We start from the raw sequence: 22,324 nt of genomic DNA, 5'->3' as shown, positions 1-22,324 counted from the left end.
AAAAAAAAAAAAACCCACTGAAACTAAATTATAAATGAATCTGGGATGTATTTACAACAAATTCCATTAAAAAGGCTAATGTCCTGGGGTGCCTGGGTGGCTCAGTCGGTTAAGCGACTGCCTTCAGCTCAGGTCATGATCCTGGAGTCCCGGGATCGAGTCCCGCATCGGGCTCCCTGCTCGGCGGGGAGTCTGCTTCTCCCTCTGACCCTCCTCCCTCTCATGCTGTCTCTCATTCTCTCTCTCTCAAATAAATAAATAAAATCTTAAAAAAAAAAAAAAGGCTAATGTCCTTAATTTATAGTTTCACTAACTAAAGGAGAGAGTCTTCGTGGAATAATGAATGAAGGATATCATATGAGCAGCCATTTAACCAAATAAAGGGAGTAAAAATAACTAATTAGTGTGTAAAAAGAGTTACCCTCCCCAGTTACCACAATGCTGCACAGGGATTTTTTTTTTTTAAGATTTATTTTAGAGAGAGAGAATCACAAAGCAGACTCCCCGCTGAGTGTGGAGCCCGACATGTGGCTCCATCCCAGGACCCTGAGGTCATGACCTGAGCCAAAATCAAGAGTCAGCCGCTTAACTGATGGAACCACCCAGGCACCTCTTCACAGGGATTTTATTAGCAGTGGGGGTAGTGGTGGTGGATCGGACTGTACCGACATGGGTTCCTAAGTCAACCAAGAGAGGCACAGTTAGGGGCAGGTTCTCAGGGGAGAGGATGAATGGGTGACATTTCCAACTCCAAGCATAGGTCCTAGATGGGACCTGTTTTTCTTGAAAAAACATTATTTTGATTATTTTTGTACAATTCTCAAACCTATTCAAAGAATAGTGAACCCCCATGTACCATCACCACATACTCAAAGTCTCTTTTCATCTCTATCCCCAAAATATATTAAAATTACAGTCATTTGAAGTTTAACAGTAATTAAACAGGGAAATCTAAAGTATAGTTCCTCCCACTCACTGCCACCCTTCAAAAAAAAAAAGTCTTAATTAACTAGTGAAAAGTTAGTATTTGCCCTGTATACATAAATATGAACACAGTGACGTATGTAGCTTTACCAGGATTGTCTGCTTTTCACCCTAACAGTTTGTTTGGGCTCTTCTCTCTAAGACCGTGTGTTTAGATCTACTCCATTCTTTGTAAAATTGCACAATGCTAAATAGTATGAAATAGTGTAGAATACTCATGCTTGTTGTTTAAAATATTTGCTCTTGTGAGCAATGCTGAAATACATACTCTTAAGTGTAGTGTAAGGAATGAATGTTAAAATAAATGACAATAGTTTTTTAAATTGATGAAATTGGTAGAGATTTAAAAGTGTAAGACTATGGGGCGCCTGCATAGCTCAGTCGGTTAAGCCTCTGACTCCTGATTTTGGCTCAGGTCATGATCTCAGGGTCCTGGGATCCAGCCCCGTTGGGCTCCCTGCTCAGTGGGGACCCTCTCCCTCTGCCCCTCCCCCTGCTCGCTCTCGCTCTCTGTGTCTCTCTCTCTCAAATAAATCTTTAAAAAATAAAAAAGTATAAGACTGTATTGCAGTGAGTAGCAAGTGGATGTTTTTGGTCTCTGGGTGGGATTGTAAACTCATCCAACTTTTATATATTTGGCAGTTTGTATCAGAAGCTTTTTAATAAGAAAAAAAAAACTTTATAAGGCATTTACTATTTGGCAGATCCATTCTAGTCCTGGGAACCTGCCGTAAGGAGATGTGTAGACAGGTGCCAGGGAGGGCTGATCTGTCACAGTTGTTTATGCCCCCAGTGTCACACCATATGGAAACTGTGTGACAAGATGTGGTATGTCCATAAGGTGGAATGCTCAGTAGCCAGCCACGAAGGTGCTGTTGCTGAGTTCCATCTGTAGAGGTTGTGGCATTAATAGGGGCTACAAGCTAGTTGGGAAATACACTGTGAAGTCTGATCCCATTTTGGGTCAGATGATGACCTGTTTGTGCTCCAAGGGCAAGGGTAACCTCAGGCAGTCCCGTGTCCCTCTCTAACCCCGGTGCCCTGGACCCGGTGACACCCTGTAAGTATCCAGCGAATGGAAGCTGTTCAGAATCTATAGGCCAGAATGTTACATGGTTGTTACCCAGCTGGGATGATAAGTGATCTTCAGGATTTTGTCTTTTTGCTCATCTGTCTTTTATAATTTTCCTATATTTTAGTGTGCATTGCATTGCTTGCATATTTGTAAGGTAGAAGGCCAGCAAGCCAGTGGTTGGACAGAACCCTGGCCTGAGGACCTGGAGCTGGCTCATCTTTTCTCCTTCTCTGCTTGGCCTAGATGTGTGAGCTCGGGCACAGCTCTCCCCGTGCCCCCACCCGGCCCTGAGCCTCTACTCCTGCCACCTCTCTGTGATGGGACTGCCTGCCCTACCTGCCACACAGGCTGTTTGAGGATAAACATAAATTAGAAGGGGATGGGTTTTAGAGTGGCAGGAAAATGGAGTGTTCATCTGCCTAGTCCACTCCTTCACTTGTGCTGCCAGATTTGGCCTGAGATCTGGGTGTCCTTCCTGGAATTCTCTATGTGCCCCGCCTCCCCTTGTAAACATGCTTTAAAACGTGAACACCACAGTGCAGGCGATGATAGGTGGGTGTTGCCTGAAATAATGATGATAATAGACTTAGGACCTTTTGGGATCTCATAGTGTTCACTTTGAAATAAATCAGCATTTTTTTGGAACATGAAAATTTTATGTTGATCTAAATTTAAAGTAAACCAGGGGTACCCGGGTGGCTCAGTCGTTAAGCGTCTGCCTTCAGCTCAGGTCATGATCCCAAGGTACTGGGATTGAGCCTCTCATTGGGCTACCTGCTTGGTGGGAAGCCTGCTTCTCCCTCTCCCACTCCCCCCCGCTTGTGTTCCCTCTCTCGCTATGTCTCTCTCTGTGAAATAAATAAAATCTTTAAAAAAAATAAATTTAAAGTAAACCAGTTTTAGCACCTGTCATTACCATAACATTTTTTTTTTTTAAGATTTTATTTATTTATTAGAGAGAATGAGATAGATCATGAGGGTCAGGGGAGAAGCAGAACTCCCTGTTGAGCAGGGAGCCCGATGCGGGACTCGATCCCGGGACTCCAGGATCATGACCTGAGTCGAAGGCAGTCGCTTAACCAACTGAGCCACCCAGGTGCCCCCATAACATTTTTTTTTAAGATTTTATTTATTTGTCAGCGAAAGAGAGAGCACAAGCAGGGGGAGCAGCAGGCAGAGGGAGAGGGAAAAGCAGACTCCCCGCTGAGCAAGGAGCCCGATGCGGGACTTGATCCCAGGACCCTGGGATCATCACCTGAGCCGAAGGCAGATGCTTAACAGACTGAGCCACCCAGGTGTCCCACCATAACATTTTTTTTATTAAACTTCACCACCCCGGGGGAATTAGAATAGCTTGGGTACCATGTATATTTCCAACCTCCAACTGGTACTGGTTCGATGACTTTTGCGTTTGGGCTGAGATTCCCATCACCAGGTGAGCAAAGCATTTGGTGGATAGGTGGGGAGAGGATGGAGTGGCATGGGCCAGTTCTCCAGCTGGCTATAGACAGCATGCCTCATTAGGAATGTGACAGTGAAGTTGCACTTGACCGGCTGTCAGTGGAGCTGATAATTCCATCTCCGCAATTGGAGCTGTGCCCAGGAACAATTAAGCTGAGCTTTGAGAACCCACTCTTGTGCCAGCTCTCCCTTGGGTTGTAAGTGAGAGTGCATCCCTGTGGGTGATGAAACACGTCATTGCAGACCTTCATTGTGTCAGCGATGGGAAGCCATCCCACACTGGCCACACTTGGTAGCAGGTGGATGAGGATGTGTCGGGTCCTGCTGCAGGGGAGTCACCTGATGTCGCTGTCTCCTGTGATCCTCAGTGCAGCTGGGTCTGGAGTGTGGGGCTCAAGGTAGAGAGCCTTCTGAGCCAGCTCCAGCATCCCTGCTCTTAGGATAGTGTGGCAAAGTAGTTCAGAGCCCAGGCTGTAGAGTTAGACCCCCTGGCCCTCCCGCCTGCCCTGCAAACCCTGGCTGCATGATCTTGGACTGCTGGCTTCGTCTGTCTGGGACGTGGGTGGTCATAGAAGCCACTGCTGCAGAAGGCTGGGATGATGGGCAGGACGGCCTTCACATAGTGTCTGACACACACAAACCTCCCAGGAATGTTGTTAATACTGAATTCTGTATGTAGCCTCCTTAAATGTTGAAGCTTTTTGCTTTTTGAAGCAATTTATGCTCTTGATACATAAATCACAAAATACAGAAAAGTCTCAAAACATATTGCCAGCTGTAAGCAATCCTTGTGAGCATTTTGGACCCTGTCCTCCTTACCTGTCTGCACGCGTGTGTGCGTGGACATGCCCGTGTGGCAAGTGCTTGTTTTGTAGTTAATTCATAGTTGTGATTATAGTGTGCATTGTCTTGTATGGGTATCTTTTTCCCTTACGTGGTGTGAGCATCTCTCCTGAGTATGTGCATTCTTCAGATTTTCTTATTCTGTTAAGGAAAATTTAGCCAAAGCATTTATATGGCAGTTTCATTTAGTATCAAGATATGCCTAGAACTAATATCTTTCCCAAAATGGCATTTCCAAAAGATAAGATTTCCCAAATAACAGTTTTGTGTTTTTTTTTTTTTTTTGAAGATTTTATTTGTTTATTTGACAGAGACAGAGAGGGAACACAAGCAGGCGGAGTGGGAGAGGGAGAAGCAGGCCTCCCTCTAAGCAGGGAGCCCGATGTGGGGCTCAATCCCGGGACCCTGGGATCATGACCTGAGCCGAAGGCAGATGCTTAATGACTGAGCCACCCAGGCACCCCCCAAAAAACAGTTAATAGGACTAGGAGCTTTCTAGAGAAATGAATGGAATATATATGGTCAGTTTTGCTGTTGAAGCTTTGAGTATTATTTTAAAACACAGCCTTTAACCTAGTTTTTCTCCCTCTCTCTCATCAGGACAATTTTCCTAGTATTACTGTTTTCGCAGTATGCCAGAAATGTTAAATTTCCTCTTCCAATTTACAAATCCAAGAAAGGATGGACTGCATACAAGTTACAGCTTTTCAAAATGTTCCCTGTGAGTAGTCACTTCTGTTTTTTTCTGACAATATTGCCTTTGTTTATGTGAAAGGAAGTTTTAGGCAGGTCTTCCTGGGGGAACTAGGTTGGGGTGTTAACATCAGGGTACTAATGACCACGAAATTGTCATGGGCTTAAGGTTTACCAGCGGCAGAAGGTTCTGATTCTGAAATCCTCTCAGGAGTGTGAAGAAGGGCACTGTTCTTGAGACAGAGGGAGATCTGTGTTCCCATGGCCTCTGCAAGTACATTGTCCATTATTCTTATTTTCTAGCCAGGCTGGGAGTTGAAATAGCTTTACCTGCATAAAACTGCTCTCTCTAAATGTGATTCCATCCAGGAGTAGGCTCTCAGCAGGCCTGTAATGTGTTTTTTTCTGCAAAGTACCAACAATGGTGGAGGTCCTGTGGTATGATATTCAGGCCATAGGAAGATGTATGTGTGTTTTGCCAGCGTCCACCACCTTGGTTGGCCTCATGGAGCTTTTCCCTTTGACCACTTTAGATCATCCTGGCCATCCTTGTGTCCTGGCTGCTGTGCTTCATCTTCACAGTGACTGACGTCTTCCCTCCCGACAGCACAAAGTATGGCTTCTATGCTCGGACGGACGCCAGGCAGGGCGTGCTTCTGGTAGCCCCGTGGTTTAAGGTCCCGTACCCATGTAAGTACCCTGGCGGCCAGAGGGAGAGGGATCAGGAGCTCAAAAGAGCCCCCCTTAGAGGAGCTGGAAGGCAGCAGAAGGCTCTGCAGCTTGAAAAGCTTTCTTTGTCCTAGAATGTCCCTTGAAAGTCTTAACCATTCAGAGGATTTGAGAGCAGACAGGGGGAGGCCCTGTCCCCAGAGGACTGACACCAGTGCTCAGAGACTCGCCAGCTTCCTTCCCAGATGAACTAGTTCTTTTGGTTCCACTGGGATGAAATTCTGGACAAGGGGTCTCTTGCCAGGGCTGAAGAAAGCAAGTATAGAGCTGCATGGTACCTAAGCCGCCCACACAGAGCACACTTGAGTAGGAGAGGCCTGAAGATTAGCAAGCCGACTGCTCAAGCATGATGAGATTTGTGTAATCTTTTAATGGGTAGCTATAATCTTTGTTTTTTATTTGGTCACAGCTGTCAGAAGTAAAGGGATACTCACCAATAGGTGGAAGATGGCTCTTAAGTTATAATTTAAGTGTTGGGTAACTCTTGGCAAGGTGTGTGGGGTGGAAGGTGCAGTCCCAAGCTGAGGTTATCACTTGGATTCACACATAATACTTTCTAGGCCCCAGCCCCAAAAGTGACTTGTGTGAATCTGGTGGTTATTAATGCTTGGTTTTTCTGTTGTAAAGACTCTTCCCGGCACTTGGGCCTTTTAATTAGAACCGAAACCTGACCTTAGTCAAGTTCTGCTGATTTATTCCCCTGCTCAGTAGCCACATCTTGACATTTTATGATGATAAGGAGAAAAAGCAGGAAAAGCCAAGAATAGTAAGGTTGGTTTTAAGAAAACTGTTCTGAGCATGTTAAATGACAGTGATGTTGGCAGTTCCTTCTATCGTTGACAGGTTTAGACTTAAAAACGTTTATTCTTTTTAAAACAATAATCTCATCAGATCATATGATCTAACTATATATTTATGTACACCTGTCCCTTTTCCCAAAAAAGAATAAATGCATGGTTTATAAACAGACATATAATCCGAGATAAAATGAGATGAAACCTGTTGGTCAGGTAGTCAGGAGGGAGGTGTGGGAAGCCGGTAGGAAGAACACATGCTGGAAATCTAAATTATCACTGATTATAAAGAAATAGACAAAGGTATACCAGGCAGATGCTAACAAAAGTGCATGTGGCTTTGTTAACTTCTGGCTAAATAGAATAAATCCAAAATGAAAAGCATTAAAGGGGGGGCAAAGAAAAAAGCATTTCTTTTTGACTAATAAAAAGTATAGTTTGCTGAAGGATTTTTTTTAAAGATTTTGTTTATTTCTTAGAGTGAGAGCACAAGCAAGGAGGAGGGGCAGAGGGAGAGGGAGAGGGAGAAGCGGACTCCCCAATGAGCGGGGAGCCTGACGCGGGGCTTGATCCCAGGACCCCCGGACCATGGCCTGGGCCAAAGGCAGATGCTTAATCAACTGAGCCACCCAGGCACCCCTTGTGAAAGATTTTTTAAAATATATCTGCAACCTGGGGCTCCTGGGTGCCTCAGTTGTTGGGCGTCTGCCTTCGGCTTGGGTCGTGGTCCAGGGTCCTGGGATCGAGGCCCCGCGTCAGGCTCCCTGCTCTGCGGGAGGCCTGCTTCTCCCTCTCCCACTCCCCCTGCTGTATTCTCTCTTTCGCTGTGTCTCTCTCTGTCAAATAAATAAAATCTTTAAAAAAAAAAAAAAAAAAGGGAAGAGCACATGCTGGGAGGTCTTCTCTGTGGTGTAGGCCGGTCCCAAGATGAGCACAAACGAGGAACACAGGGTGGGCTCTTCGGGAAGAACAGCTGTGCATGTGCTGAGACACCAAAGAGATGTCCCCGGGGTCCCCCCTACCCCCGGCCCGTGCATGAGGGGCCATGGCCAAGTGGACTGGGCACCTGGCCCCAGGATGGCAGCGCATGCTGTCGGGCTCCTCCTCACCATAGCCCTTCACTGCCTCGAGCTGCTCTGGGGCCACCGCTCCGGGGGCAGAAGGCCACCCCAGAGAGCAAGAGGGCACACCCTCTGACAGTTTGGCTTAATCTGGAGACAGGTTTCCAGATATCTACAGCAGAGGTCCTTAGTCTTTAGTGTGAGAAAAATTGTTTAAAATACAGTTTGGGGGCCCAAAATGTCAATAGTGCTGAGGTTGAGAAACTCTTTTAAAGTAACAACATAAATTAGGCGTTTTAGTTAAAGGGGGTTAAATAACAGTTCAGACAGAAGGCTGGAAGCCAACAAGATTTATACGGACATACGCACACATGTAGTTGACTCTTGAACAAGTGGGGGCGGGGGAGGTTGGTGTACCCCACCCCCACCATCAAAAATCTGCATATAACTTTCTTCCCCAAAACTTAACTACTAAGAGTCTTACTAATAAAGTCAACAGCTAATTAACACATTTTGTATGTTACATGTTTTATATACTGTATCCTTAGGAAAAAAAATAAGCTAGAGAAAATAAAATGCTCCTAAGAAAATCATAAGAGAAAATATATTTATACTATTGTACTGCATTTATTGGAAAAAACCTGCAAGTAGGTGGATCAGTGCAGTTCAAACCTGTGTTGTTCAAGGGTCTACTGTATAGAAATGATCTGAAGGAAGAGGGATCAAAAATTTAGAAGAGTACGATTTAAAATGTTGAAATAGATGGAATAAAAATTTTAAAAAATCAAAGTTGAGGGCTGCAGGCAAAAGGGAAAAAGAAAAAGCAGCGTAAAGAGACTAAGAAATAAAAGGCAATTTCTGAAGAAACAATAAATGGCAAAATAAGTATTCCCCCCCACAAATCAAGACACTAAAATGAAACCACAATGCTCTGTCAGTAACAAGGTAACCATATAAAAGATTGCTTAAAAAATACAAAATGTTGCTGGATAAAGAAATTATGGGCATGAGAAAAGTGTGCTCCAAACCCACCGGGAAATGCCATGTTGACTAAGCACGGCCCTGTCTGCTCCCAGGCGGGAGCAGTCCTGCCCTCGCACACATCCCAGGCTTGTCTGCACACCTTACTTCCTGTCCTCTTCCTCTTCCCAAATCCGGGTCCCTCAATGTGGCTTGTGTGGCAATCCAGATATTCAAGATAAAGTGACCTGGGGACTTCGCTTTGCTTTCCTAAAGGAAACTATTTAATTTTCCATAACATGATTTACTTTAAAAAAAAAAAAAAGAATAGTGCTGATCTTACATTAGAGGGCTGTCTGTATCTGGTGCCATGCTTTACTGCTGGGGTTTTAATTTAGCTGGTGACTTTTCACTGCATTTTCATTTAATGCCACCACCTGGGCAAGATCACCATTGTTTTGTGCCATACTTTGCATAGCAGGGTTAAAAATCCTCTTCATAGGGCACCTGGGTGGCTCAGTCGTTAAGCGTCTGCCTTCGGCTCAGGTCATGATCCCAGGGTCCTGGGATCGAGTCCCACATCGGGCTCCCTGCTCGGCAGGAAGCCTGCTTCTCGCTCTCCCACTCCCCCTGCTTGTGTTCCTGCTCTCGCTATCTCTCTGTCAAATAAATAAATAAAATCTTTAAAAAAAAAAAAAAAATCCCCTTCATAGAAATATCCATCCCAACAGGAATTCTTACCCCAGTAGGCTGTGTTAAATTGTAATTTAGTAGACACCAAGCGTGGTTTGGAAGCAGCCTCCTCTTCTAACCACTCTCTTTTTAATAAAGACAGAGAACAGACCAGTCCTGGTTCATCTGACTCAGGAACTGTCCGCAGGCATCTAGTGCACTGATGAGTGACGCTTAAAAATAAACAAAGATTTTCCCTTCGCCTTGGAATCTGAGTGTGTCGTGTGGAGTCCTTTGCTGTCCTGATTGCTTTCACCTGTTTTCCTTCCGTAGTTCAGTGGGGCCTGCCCACCGTCTCCGCGGCAGGTGTCATCGGCATGCTCAGTGCGGTGGTCGCCAGTATTATTGAGTCCATTGGGGACTATTACGCCTGCGCAAGGCTCTCCTGTGCCCCGCCGCCCCCCATCCATGCGATCAACAGGTATGTTCCTCAGAAAATGGAGTTCTTCTTGGGCCCAGTGCCTCATCACTTGGCTCTTTGGTTAATGTTGGAGAAGAAAAGGAGTTTCAGCATGGAAGCAGCCAGGCATCAGGGCTCTTTATTGGTTGTCTGTCTTGGGACAAGTCACTGCCCCCATTTTGCTCTCATTTTCTTCATTGTAGCATGGAGGGCAGTTCCCGCCCTTCCTTCCGCCTCGACAGCCATGTAAGACACTCTCTCTGAGACCATGCCAGACCTTAAACTCGCCACAACAGATGCGAGACACTGCCATCTTTCTTTGCTTGGTTTGGGGTCATGGATGGATGTCCCCTTTGATTTCTTCTTTCCGTTACTGTTCTTAGGGGTAAATGCTGTGTCCTCTATTCACAATTATAATTCACATGTAGAGAAACAAGAAGAGCAGGAATAGGTGAAGTCTGCAGAATCTAGAGACTTACGGGTGGTGGGGTTTATCTTCTCAACACACCTGGTGTTCAGTTTCTGGACGCTGAGAGCGAATTGGACCCTGTGGAGGCCTCAGAGAAGAGCGCACTTCAGCTCCCCCCTCCCCTTGCCCAGCCAGCTGCTGCCCTTCTGGAAGGATTGTGTGTGATGAGATCCAGTGGTCTGGTGTCTTAGCATGTCTTGCTTCGGTTCTGTTATTAGTGTTCACACTCCTGGTTTTTACAGCTTTCTCTAATGGATGTTGCATATGATTGAGTTACTTACAAATCGATTGTTTTTAAAAAGTTCCAAAGTTGACAAAATTACAAAGCATTTCCTTCCTGATGAAACTATTAATAGTAAAGGAATCAGATCAGCCAGACAGCCCATATTTGTCTTAGATCCCAACAAATGGCTCTGTTTTCTGGCTAAAAGCCTTTAATTTGGAATGGTTTTTAAACACCTGTGTCTAATGTGTGGTTCCCAGAAGTGCTTCTCACAGTTGAATGAGCATGGGGGATCCTTTTAAAATGCAGGTTCTACTTCAGCAGGTCTGGGGTGGGGCCCGAGACCGCACTTCTAACCTTCCCAGGAGTGTGGAGGCTCCCCGGCCGTGCACGCCGCCTTTGGGGTGCAGCCACTTAGAGCATATTTCACTCATTTCCCCCATTGAATGAATGTTTCTCTTTCCCCCATTCCTTTACATTTTAGGGGGATTTTCGTGGAGGGTCTCTCCTGTGTTCTCGATGGCATATTTGGTACTGGGAATGGCTCTACTTCATCCAGTCCCAACATTGGCGTTTTGGGAATTACTAAGGTACAGCTATTTTTCTAATTAAATGGTTGGGCTTCTAAGTGTTGATCCATTTCATTGATTGGTCTAATCACCGTGAATTCTAAAAGGAAGGCTTCCAGTTCTGAGGTCACCGCCCCCCCCAATCTCCTTTTTCTCATTGATGGGTTTCTGGAATGCTGATGGAGGTCTCCTTCCCTTGGCTGCCTGGGTAGCCAGGCACTCAGTGCTGTCACTACTTCGTAGGCATTCTACAAATACTTAAAAGCACCAACTCTGTGCCAGGCTACTGTTCTAGGCACTTGGGATTCCACAGTGAATAAAACAAAATTCCCGCTGTCGGCGTTTACATTCTAGACAGAGGAAGACAAACCATAGACAGTAAGCATAGTAAGTATAAGAAAAATACAGGGCAGGAGTGGGTATTAGGAGTGAGGGTTGGTAAGTGTGAAATAGGGTCAGGCTAAGCCTCACCGAGAAGATGACCTTGAGCAAGGAACTGAACAGGGCAGGTGGAGGGAGCCATGTAGGCCCCCTGGGGAAGGGCGTTCAGGCCGAGGACAGAGCCATCGTGAAGCCCTGTCATGAGAGCAGGACCGCAGGCTGCCCATCAGCAAGGAGGCCGGTGAGGCAGGAGCAGAGTTGGGTGGGGGGTTGGTAAGAGCAGATGACATCCTCCAGGTAATGGAGGACCAGGTCACACAGGCCCCAGAAGCTGCCAGAGACAGAGAGGAAGGGCGTCCCCTGGGCTGTGGCTCCATCAGGGTTTTGGGGCTTTTTTGGTTTTTGGAGGGTTTTTTTAGAGAGCAAGAGGGGGCGCGTGCTTGTGCACACATATGGGCAAGTTGGGGGACGGGGCAGAGGGAAAGCGAGAATCTTAAGCCACCTCTGTGCCCAGTGCCGAGCCCAACGTGGGGCCTGATCCCACAACGCTGAGATCATGACCTGAGCTGAAATCAAGTCGGGCGCTTAACTGACTGAGCCACCCGGCGCCCCTCCATCAGGGTATTTTTTAAGGCTTACTTTGGCTGTTATGATGAGAGTGGACCTCGGGGTCAGGGGAGGAGGAGGAGACGGGACTAGTTCTAGATATGAGATGATCCCCCTCCTTACAGGAAAACATCTATCTTACAGTAAAGAATTAATGTGGTTTTCCAACCAAAGCAGCAGAGACCTTCTCTTTCAGATGAAACGGCGCGGAGTTAGTGGATTTGACAGGCCACAGCGAGTCCCCCTGGTTGAGCAGGGTCTGGGTCTGGAGTCCTCCCCACAGGCCTCTGCACCCTTCTCCAAACTGACCTGTGACCTGGGGCTGCCCCACCCCACAGGTTCTGTAAGGAACCTGCTCCTAGGCCTTTCACATTTATTACTGTACTCTAGATCCCAGTTGCCTTAGCCAGAGCGCACTGTCTGCATGGCTGGAACGTGCCTCCGCCCTGGCTGCTGTACGCTGGGCAGCCAGACGCGGTTAGAACCTGCTCGCCAGCTGGGATGGCCGCATGCGCCACGGGTTTCCCTCACCCGAGCCCTGTGTCCTGACCACCTAAGGGCGAGCTGCCGCCTTCTCGAGCTGTCTGACCTCTGTAAGATTAGAAATACCCCCGCTTCCCCGCTCCCTGCAAGATTCTATAACCAGACGAAAAGAAACCAGAGACTGTTTGGTTCATCCTGACTGCGAGTCCAGGTGAGAAGGGAGCATGGTTCTACACGTTCATTTCCCTGGAATTTGGCGGGGCCTTCGCAGAGCCCAGTGTCTGGTGTGCACACAGCCTTGTCGGGTGTGTCCTCCAGTGCCATTGCTGTGTCCTGGCACTCCCTCCCTACCCGAAGGAGGGAGAGGCCACTGCTGAGCACACAGAGCTAAGGGCCATGCTTCTCTTTAGCCAGTTTGCTGCCTTGACCCTGTGGACAGACCTAGAACGAATCCAAAACACCATACTAGTAAAATTCTTGTAGATGGAGGGACTTAGGGCAACCCAGTTTAACAAGCCAGCTCCCATTCTGCACCCCTTTAAGGCTGATCATCACATCACGTAACGTAACCAGGGTCACTGTAGGGAGTAGGGGGTGTTGTTCATGGAGGTTCCATTCTGAAATGCCACTGAGGTGGTTTGGGGAATAGTTATCTTTATTGCAATTTGAACAGTGCCAGTTTATTCTGAAAAGGCATCCTGCCAGCACTTTCTAATGAGCTAATTGATCTTTCCTCTGAACCCCTTTGGATTACTATCTCCAGGCGAAGGCGGCATGCATTCAGGGGCCTGGAATTGGTTTTCATTGCCCTGACTCACAGGGGGGATAATTGAGCCATCTACATAGCTGCCTTGGGGTGGGAAGTGGGACTTGCAGCAGAAATTTCTTTTTGACCCAGCCATTCGGCCACTGGAAGGACTCTGTCCAGGACGAAGGAGGCACGAGTTGGAGGCTGTATTCTGCCCCTCATCCAGTGGAAGGACTCGGGACAAATCACTTGTCTGAGTAGAACTGTCAGCTCTGAAATCTGACAGTTCTAGACCTGGATCTGTGCCATCCAATTTGATAGTAGCTGCATGTGGCTCTTTTAAGTTAATTAAAATGAAAAATTAAGTTCCTTAATCACACTAGCCACATTTTAAGGGCTCAGTGGTCACATATATGGCTAGTGGCTGTCGATGGGCAGCACAGATACAGGACATTTCCATCCTTGTAAAAAGTTCTGTGGACAGCACTGGTCCGGGCCATTGTGTCAGACTTCCAGGGCTTATGGAAAGAAGGTAATCTCTGCTCTTCCCAAGGATCTGCCTCCATGTCCTGGCAACTGTGATACTTGTTACCCTTTGTCCAGTTGTGACGTTCTCTGTACGTGGAGATTCTCAACTGTTTGATCAGGAGATGAGGCTGCCAGCGAGCCTGTTGTGTGCTCAGAAGTTGTCAGGTGGGATTCCTTGTGCAGGTCTTCTCTTCTGAGTGTGTTCCAATGTCTGTCCTGCAGAAAGGGGTGGCATGATGGGGTGGGGAGGTGGCTGTATGGCATTCCAGCTCTGGTGCCATCACTTTGTCCCAGTGTGACTGTGGACAGATTACATCACCTCCCTGAGTCTCCATGCCCTTGCCTATATATAGACAGCTTGCCAGGCATTGGAATTAGTAAACTGATGTAATACATTTAGCAGAGTCGGGCATGTAGGTACACAGTAAGCAGTAGGTAGCGTCCCTGCTTCATATTTAGCCCTAAGTTTATTTCCAGGGACTGAATAAACCCCACCTGCCCTGACAGTGCAGTCTCTTCAGAGGAAGGCCATTTCTCCTCTGCTGCATTCCACACTGTTGAAGACTTTGGAAAGTCAGAAATGAGGTGTCAGCGTTTTGATGGCCCTGGAGGTAAAGTCAGAGTTCAAGAAGGAGGTCAGAACAGAGCTAGGGAAGAGATTCCAGGGAGTGGACAGCAGGAGAGGAGAGGCAAAGGCTCCGTGTAAGCACTGGGGGGACAGGGATTAGGCCTGTGTTTCTGATGTTGCAAACAGAAGTGTATAATAGGCACTCGATTGATAGTCACTGAGTTGCTTCTTGTTTGTTTTGAGCATCTAAGGCAGATCAGCCTTCCATGCATAATCTTCATATTTGATTTATTGTTTCAAGCGTCCCTGGGGCCAGCCTCCCCCTCCCCCTGGCACATCTGATCTGCTGGGAGGTGGGCTTTGCACAGCCTGGATGCTTTTCCTCCAGGGAGCTCTTACTCATCCCTCCAGACCATCTCTAGGGAGCCCTCTGCAGCTCTTTAGAGCTGCTCCTCCGTGCTGGGTGCCCACACGCCGTGACAATTGCAGCAGTACAGTGATTTGATCATAAGTTTGTGGCTTACTCATCTCTGTATTCCCCTCCCCCTCCTGTCTAATAAGTGCTAGTCATGTATGTAGTAGGTTCCCAAAAATGTTTGCTGAAAATGGCAGGCTTCCTTATCATGTAATGCAGCCCAGTAGAAGTCATTTTTGCTTAATTCTCCAGTTTGCGTGCCCTTTTTCGCTGCTCCCCTGCACTTGATCATGTGTGGGCGGGGGGCGGGGTAGATCATAGCAGCAGAGCCTGGCCTCTAGGGTCAGCTGGGCCAGATTCGAGCCGGACAGCCATCCCTTCGTTGGCTCAGTAAGAGTCTTCTCTGATTCTTAACCGATTGGCGTTTGGGTCCCGTGAGACGCTGTTGGAAGGCCTAGCCCAGCACCAGGCAGCGGAAGCCCTGTGCCGTGGCGGGCACAGCCTGCATTCGCCTGCGCCGCTCCTCTGTGCAGCGGCCACCCACATGTGCCCCAGAGCACTTGAACTAGTGCCTGGTGCGGCTGACTGGGGGACTAGCGCTTATGTTTCATTTCCTTTTACTTAAATTTAAGTAGCTGTCTTCTCACCGGAATCACACTTGAAGCCGTATAGACACTCCCCAGGCGCTTCGGGAACCTCTTTTACTCAGCTTGTGTCCTCGGGGTACTTTCCTGGAAGAGGCAGCATACAGCAAGGGCCAACAGTGCAGGATCCTTGAGCCTAGTGCCCGCTCCACATCCCACTGCCTGGGGGACAGCAGGCTAGGTTCGAAGTTTCTAGAAGGCAGAGATCAGGTTGAACAGATAAAGATGAGACCACGTGGAAAATATTATAATGGTTCTGCAGAAGCCCAGTGTGGGAGAGCAGAGCCTTGACATCAAGGGAGACGTTTTTTTAAGAGGAGGTAGCATTTGGGTAGTGTTTCGAAGGATGTGTCTGGAACCAGCCAGAAGGGAGGATGTGAGAGTGTTCTGGGTAGACAGGCCTAGGGATGCCTGAGAAGGGGTTTTATTTCATGAGCACCAGAGGATTTAAGGGGGGCAGAAGGGCACCGACCTCCCAAATCACAGTGTTTGAAAGGTCACTCTGCCACAATGGAGAGGACAGGGAGGCAGAGGAAAGGCCAGAGTCAGCAAGCCCAGGTGGGAGGCTGTCATTATAGCCTCATGCTGGCCAGGCAGTGTTAACACCATTTTACATCTTGTCTCATTTAACCCCTAAAGCAAAACCTCGTGGTTTATCTTTATAAAAGCAAGGATCCCGCCACCCAGGGAGGCCAAGTGACTTGTCCTGGTCACGTGGTTAGAGTGGAGTGGGGTACACACCAGGCAGGGGGCGCTGAGAATCCACACCCCTTGCCCTTTTGGCTGTGCCACCTCTCACGGGCCAGACACCCTGAGGAGAGGGGATTCCAGAAGTATCTGGGACTCTTGTCTGATTCAGGGTGTGGGGAAGATGGAGACGAAGGTGAATCAGCTTTGGGGTGGGTTAACTTGGTAAAGGGTGATTCCAAGAGCCCAGAAGAGAAAAGCAGGATGAAGTGGGGTTTTTGCATTTGACGTTAGAAGGTCATCCCAGCCACTGACTGTAAGGGCATTCGAAACCCGGGACAGAGCTGGAGCAGGGCCATGCCCAAAGTGACATCACCCAGGGCGCCAAGAAGCAGAGGCCGAGCCCTGGTGCTGCCTTCCTCCCAGGGAGGTGGGGTGGGGGAAGGGACGGGGGGACAGGATGAGAAAGAGGAGAGGGAATCTCTTCACTCTGGGTGTCTTTATAGTAGTTGTGCCCTGAGATCAATCCTCATTATCTGACAAGACCTCTCAACTATAAGTTTGAAGAATAATCTAGGGGTTGTCTCGGGCTTTTGTCACATTTGCCCCCGGGGTGGGGGGGCACTGGATGAGAATGGGTGCAGAACTGGCGCTGAGTGCTGTCTGGCTTCTGGTATGTCCCCAGGTCGGCAGTCGCCGGGTGATCCAGTATGGCGCGGCCCTCATGCTGGCGCTGGGCATGATCGGCAAGTTTAGTGCCCTCTTCGCCTCCCTCCCGGATCCGGTGCTCGGCGCCCTCTTCTGTACTCTCTTCGGTAAAATCCCATTTCCTTGGTAGCCTGACCTCTCTCCTCTTCACGTTTGCTAACGAATCCCTTCCATGAGATGGAAGGTAATAATACATTTCTGTTTAAAAATCCAAAGTGATACACCTTGAAAACATAAAAGTCTTCATCCATCTCTGAGTTGAATTTATGTTAAAGGTAGAACCAAATGTAGCATACTTGTGCTAGAAAAAATAAGATGACCATAATCTTTAATTGGTTTATCTCATCGATTTAAATTCTCCCCTAGTGGCCATTTAAAACTGACCATTTTTACCACGGGATTTGACATGATTTATGTGCCATCCAGTTGTGGTCAGGGCCCAGATCTTCCGGTGGGTTTCCCAGTTTAATCAAAATGTTTGCAGAGAGGTTCTCAGGGGGCAACTGATGTCCTTAGTTTTCTGCTTGGTCTAAAGAAAGTGTCATGTGATGTTTGTGTCCCTGTGTCAGTCCAGATGGTGCTTAGGCCAAGAGTCATTTGGATCAGAGAGGCAGGTGGTCCCATTTCAACCCTGTCCTGTCACTGTTCTGTGTCCCAGCTGGTTTCTGGTGGGACAGAGAAGGGACGATGTGGGGAGGCTGTGCATGGCCCGTCACCCATCTGTAGGTGAGCTCAGTGCAAATTGCCGTCTGCTGTTTCTCTCCAGGAATGATCACAGCTGTTGGGCTCTCCAACCTGCAGTTCATCGACTTAAATTCTTCCCGGAACCTCTTTGTGCTTGGATTTTCAATCTTCTTTGGGCTCGTCCTTCCAAGTTACCTCAGACAGAACCCTCTCGTCACAGGTAAGGAGAACTGGCCTCGAATCTTGGGGGTAGTTGGAACCCCAGCCGCTGGTTCACAGACAGCCCATCCCCAGTCAGAGAGGGCTTTGGAACTTCAGGAGTTGTCTCCTCAGATATTCGTCCATGTATTTCATTCAAGCCTTGCTCTGCCGCCGCTGATCTGGAAGCCCCCCCCCCGGCATATCTGGCATGAACTGGCGTGTGCACGTGACTCATGTCCACGTTAAGGTCTTTATTGACTGGGACTCTGTCTTTTGGGAGAATGCCTTTGTAAAACCTTTTGATTTGTCAGACTAATGCTTTATGAAAATGTATAATTTCTTAAAACTCCGCTTCATAGACTTTCAAATACATGTCTTTCTACTGGGATTATAACTACTTTGAATTCAAGATTAACCTTTTTTTTTTAAAAGATTTTATTCATTTATTTAATTGGCAGAGAGAGACAGTGAGAGGGAACACAAGCAGGGTGAGGGGCAGAGGGAGAAGCAGGCTTCCTGCAGAGCAGGGAGCCCAATGCGGGGCTCGATCCCAGGACCCTGAGATCATGACCTAAACCGAAGGCGGACGCTTAACTGACTGAGCCACCTAGCCGCCCCAAGATTAACCTTTTTAACACCTTTTTATTTTAATAACCTGAGTCATGAAAAATGAACAAAAGGGAACCATGTTTTTTAGAGGAGGGGAGGGGCAACGGGCGAGGGAGAGAAAGAGAATCTCAGGCAGACTCCGCGCCCAGCGGGGAGCCTGATATAGGGCTCAGTCTCACGACCTTGAGATCATGACCTGAGCAGAAATCAAGAGTCGGACGCTCAGTCGACTGAGCCACCCAGGTGCCCCCAAGGGGGAACGATTGCTGTTGACATTTTATGCAGAATTGGGGACCGTTTTATATATATATTTTTTGAGGTAAAATTTATATAACATTAAATTAACTATTTTATTTATTTATTTTATTTTTTTATTTTTAAAGATTTTATTTATTTATTTGACAGAGAGAGACGTAGCGAGAGAGGGAACACAAGCAGGGGGAGTAGGAGAGGGAGAAGCAGGCTTCCCGCGGAGCAGGGAGCCCGATGCGGGGCTTGATCCCAGGACGCTGGGATCATGACCTGAGCCGAAGGCAGACGCTTAATGACTGAGCCACCCAGGCGCCCCTAAATTAACTATTTTAAAGTGAACGGTTCAGTGCCATCTTAGTACATTTCCGATGTCATGTAACCACCATCTGTATTTAGTTTCCAAAACCATCTCCTCACCCCAAAATAAAATTCCACACCCATTAAGCAGTTAATCCCTATTATCCCCCTTCTCCCAGTCCCTGGCAACCACCAGTTTGCTTTCTGTTTCTGTGGATTTACCTATTCTGGATATTTCACATATATGGAATAATACAATACGTGATGTCTGGCTTCTTTCACTTAGCATAATGTTTTTGAAATTTATGTAAAAATATTCCTTTTCATGACTACTAATATTCCATTGTGTGTGTATATATATACACACACACTGTAATCTATGGACACTGGGCTGTTCCTCCCCTCTGACAGTTGTGAACAGCACAGCTGTGAACAATGGTATACCAGTGCGGTCCGTCCTCACTCAGCTAGCCGTGTCCGGGAAAGTCACTGTGAGCATGGAGTTAGCAAATCCTGACCCACCCCTTCTAGGGCGACAGCAGCCAACAGCAGGGTAACCCCTCTAACACAGCATGGCACAGCCTCAGGGAGACCTGCTCTTAGGAACAGTATACAGCAGTCGGGGGCCATCGTAAACAACGAAATCCCCAACCCAAACCACAGAAATGGGGAGGAAGTGCTATCAAACAGACTGCTGCAAGCACACTTGAGATGAGGTATGAGAGCTGAGACAAGAAGGCAGAGCGTTACCTTGTTTAATCTCCGCTGGGATCACACATGTTGGGTGACCCAAAGTTTGTGCTGCTCTGTGAATGAGCGTGAAAGCCAGGAGTACTCATTTTGGGTTTATAGATAAATTTGAGAGTGTAGGTCAATTCACAAATACAGAATCTGCCAGTAGTGGGGATCAGCTGTATTTGAGTCGTTGCTCTCAGTTCTCTTGGGTATATACCTAGGAGTAGAATTGCTGGGGGATAGGGTAATTCTAGGTTTTAATGTTTTGAGGAACTGCCCAGCTCATTCCCACCAGTTATGCTCAGGGGTTTCTATTTCTCCACATTCTTGCCAACACTTGTTATTTTCCGTTGATGATCATATATTTTAAAGATTTTATTTTATTTTAGAGAGAGAGCGCTCGGGTGTGCACATATGTGAGCGGGCGCGGCGGGGGGGCGGGCTCCCCGCTGAGCTCAGAGCCTGACGCAGGTCGTGGTCTCACGACATGGAGATCATGACCTGAGCTGAAACCAACTGAGCCGCCCAGGTGTGGGAGCTTCTGATAGCAAGGAGATTCTTGCTGCTTTTTACGTTTTAATATATCACATTCATATGAGTTCATTTATATACATCCAATTGTTCCTAATTAAAAGCAGCTAAGCACAAATCAGTGACCCAGGATTCTGAAACCCTTTATCTGATTGCAAATACCATAAATATTTTCATTGTCGTCTTACTCACTTTGTAATATTTTCAGCCTTACAACAGCCATCTTTTTATTAATTTTTTTCTTAATCTGCTAACACCAAACCCCAGTGGCTTTCTAGTTCATTATAGGGTGAGTTTCACTGTTAGATTTATCTTCTGTGGACCACTTTTGGGGAATTTTCCTTATAGAGATAATCTCGATTATTGTTGAAATTATAACAGTTTAAAATGTTACTGGCAAAAATTTATCTGCTCCTGTACAACAGAAATTTGCACTTTCATGCATCACATTGGTGATTGGTGCCCACCCCAGTGCTTCTTCCTGACTGTGGCAGTGACCCTACCACTGTGTTCTGTTTCCAGGAATAACAGGAATTGATCAGGTGTTGAATGTTCTTCTCACAACTGCTATGTTTGTAGGAGGCTGCGTGGCTTTTATCTTGGATAACACCATCCCAGGTATGTGGTACATACCCAACATGCCTTTTCCACATGGGAAGTACTCGTTCTGCCAAATAAATATGGAAGCAGGCAGAGTGAATCAGTTCAAAGCCATCATTGGTTAAAACGGTCTTCAAGTGGTTAAGACACTCCCAGCCTCCTTTTATGAGGTTTTTTTGCTGATAAACCTAGCGGGTTTTTTCCTCCCTGCTGAGTTAGGAGAAAGCAGGAAGTCCCTCACCCGTAGGCACTCTCCAGGCTGCCTGCCCCCTGTCAGCTGGCCTCAGTCCCTGCAGCGGCTTCCGTCAGCTTGCTCAGACGCTCCCCTGAGCTGCTGACAGCCCGTGGAGTTCCTCCCCTCCTTCCTGAGGCGGGCCCCCCACCAACTAAGACCAAAAGATGGTGAGTATGGCGGGCACAGGCTGTTGCCAGGATTGGTGACTGAGGGATGGATGGAGGTGGCTGTCTTCCCTGACGCCCGGGACCCTTGTTCCTCAGCATTCTATGCCCAGTGCTGGGCCCTGGACGAGGATGTGTTGTGGGCCCTGCCTTGCAGCCTTCCCAGCTTCCCAGAGGAGGCTGCTGGTGCTGTTGGAAAGTGCTGCTACGGACACGCTGGTAGATTGCCCTTCCATCAAGGAAGGGTGATGCTTATTCTTGAGCTTGAAGGTTTTGTTGAGGTATTTGCTCTGAAGACTGCACACCTCCAAAAAGTCTCAATGAAGAGGTTGCTGGGGAAACTAGGGATGAACACATCAGGCAGAAGGAATCACATGCACGAATCCGTGGCACATGTTAGATTCATGGATGTCATAACTAACACACGCTCTGAGCGAACTGAGAGGCACAGGAGTCAGACAGATGGAAACGAAAGCTTCGCTACAGAAACACTGATGGGAGGGCATGGTTTAGATGTAAGAAAGAATGATGTTCTTTATATCGCACCAGGGACTCGAACCCCTCGTCTAGGCTTGGGCAGAGAAGTGTGTTGTCTGGTGTCCCATGTGCCAGTGCACCTCTCTGCACTGAGAAGATTTATGAAGTCAGCCCAGGGCTCAGGGGTTGCTGAGCCCTCTGGGCCCAGATCATTCTCCCTGACTCATCTGTCAGGGTATAGAGTGGCCCCAGTTGTTAACTCCAGTGGAAGTTCACCCTCACAAAAGGGACATGACAAGTGGGGAGCACAAGCGAGTGCATCCCTCTCCCTTTCTCCCTCCCCCATCTCTCTCTCTCTCTCTCTCTCACACACACACACACGCACACACGCGCGCGCGCGCACACACACACGGAGCAAAGTAGGATAAAACTCGGTATGCCTAGATGAGGGGTGGTTTGTCCTGACCAATTGTTGAAGGCGTTATAAATGGTACAATGAAGACTGGGTCCCTTTTTGTAGAGATCACATTTGCAATTTTGAAGTTCTTTTGTTGTTTACTGAGAACAGATTTGGGGAAGGAGATGGGGAGATGGAAGGGCAGCCAGCCAGTAAGGGGGGGACCGTTCTGATGACCCTGGAAAGCAGTAACGTGGCACAGGCCGGACTTCAACAGTGACAGTGGAGGAAATGGGTCACGTGGAAGGACAGGGAGGAGGCAGAGCCATCAGATGGCTTGAATGTGGAGCAAAGGGAACAAGGATGGGTTGGCGATTCTCA

At 47.6% G+C, this 22,324-nt stretch overlaps 1 protein-coding gene across 1 annotated transcript in view; it reads left to right on the top strand.

Moving 5' to 3' along the window:
• Positions 1-22,324, top strand: part of SLC23A2 (solute carrier family 23 member 2) — a 73,908-nt gene that overhangs the window by 46,762 nt on the left and 4,822 nt on the right. The window contains exons 8-14 of the mRNA XM_081833190.1: positions 4,964-5,084; positions 5,590-5,746; positions 9,606-9,753; positions 10,909-11,014; positions 16,739-16,868; positions 17,528-17,665; positions 20,593-20,688. Of these exons, the coding sequence (XP_081689316.1) occupies positions 4,964-5,084; positions 5,590-5,746; positions 9,606-9,753; positions 10,909-11,014; positions 16,739-16,868; positions 17,528-17,665; positions 20,593-20,688 (896 nt within the window). The remainder of the gene's footprint in view (positions 1-4,963; positions 5,085-5,589; positions 5,747-9,605; positions 9,754-10,908; positions 11,015-16,738; positions 16,869-17,527; positions 17,666-20,592; positions 20,689-22,324) is intronic.

This window comes from Leptonychotes weddellii, chromosome 10 (genome assembly GCF_054177405.1).
Source record: "Leptonychotes weddellii isolate Sample4059 chromosome 10, ASM5417740v2, whole genome shotgun sequence".
NCBI lineage: Eukaryota > Metazoa > Chordata > Mammalia > Carnivora > Phocidae > Leptonychotes > Leptonychotes weddellii.
The sequence above is the reverse complement of the archived record's forward strand: the minus strand, read 5'-3'. Positions and strand labels throughout refer to the sequence as shown.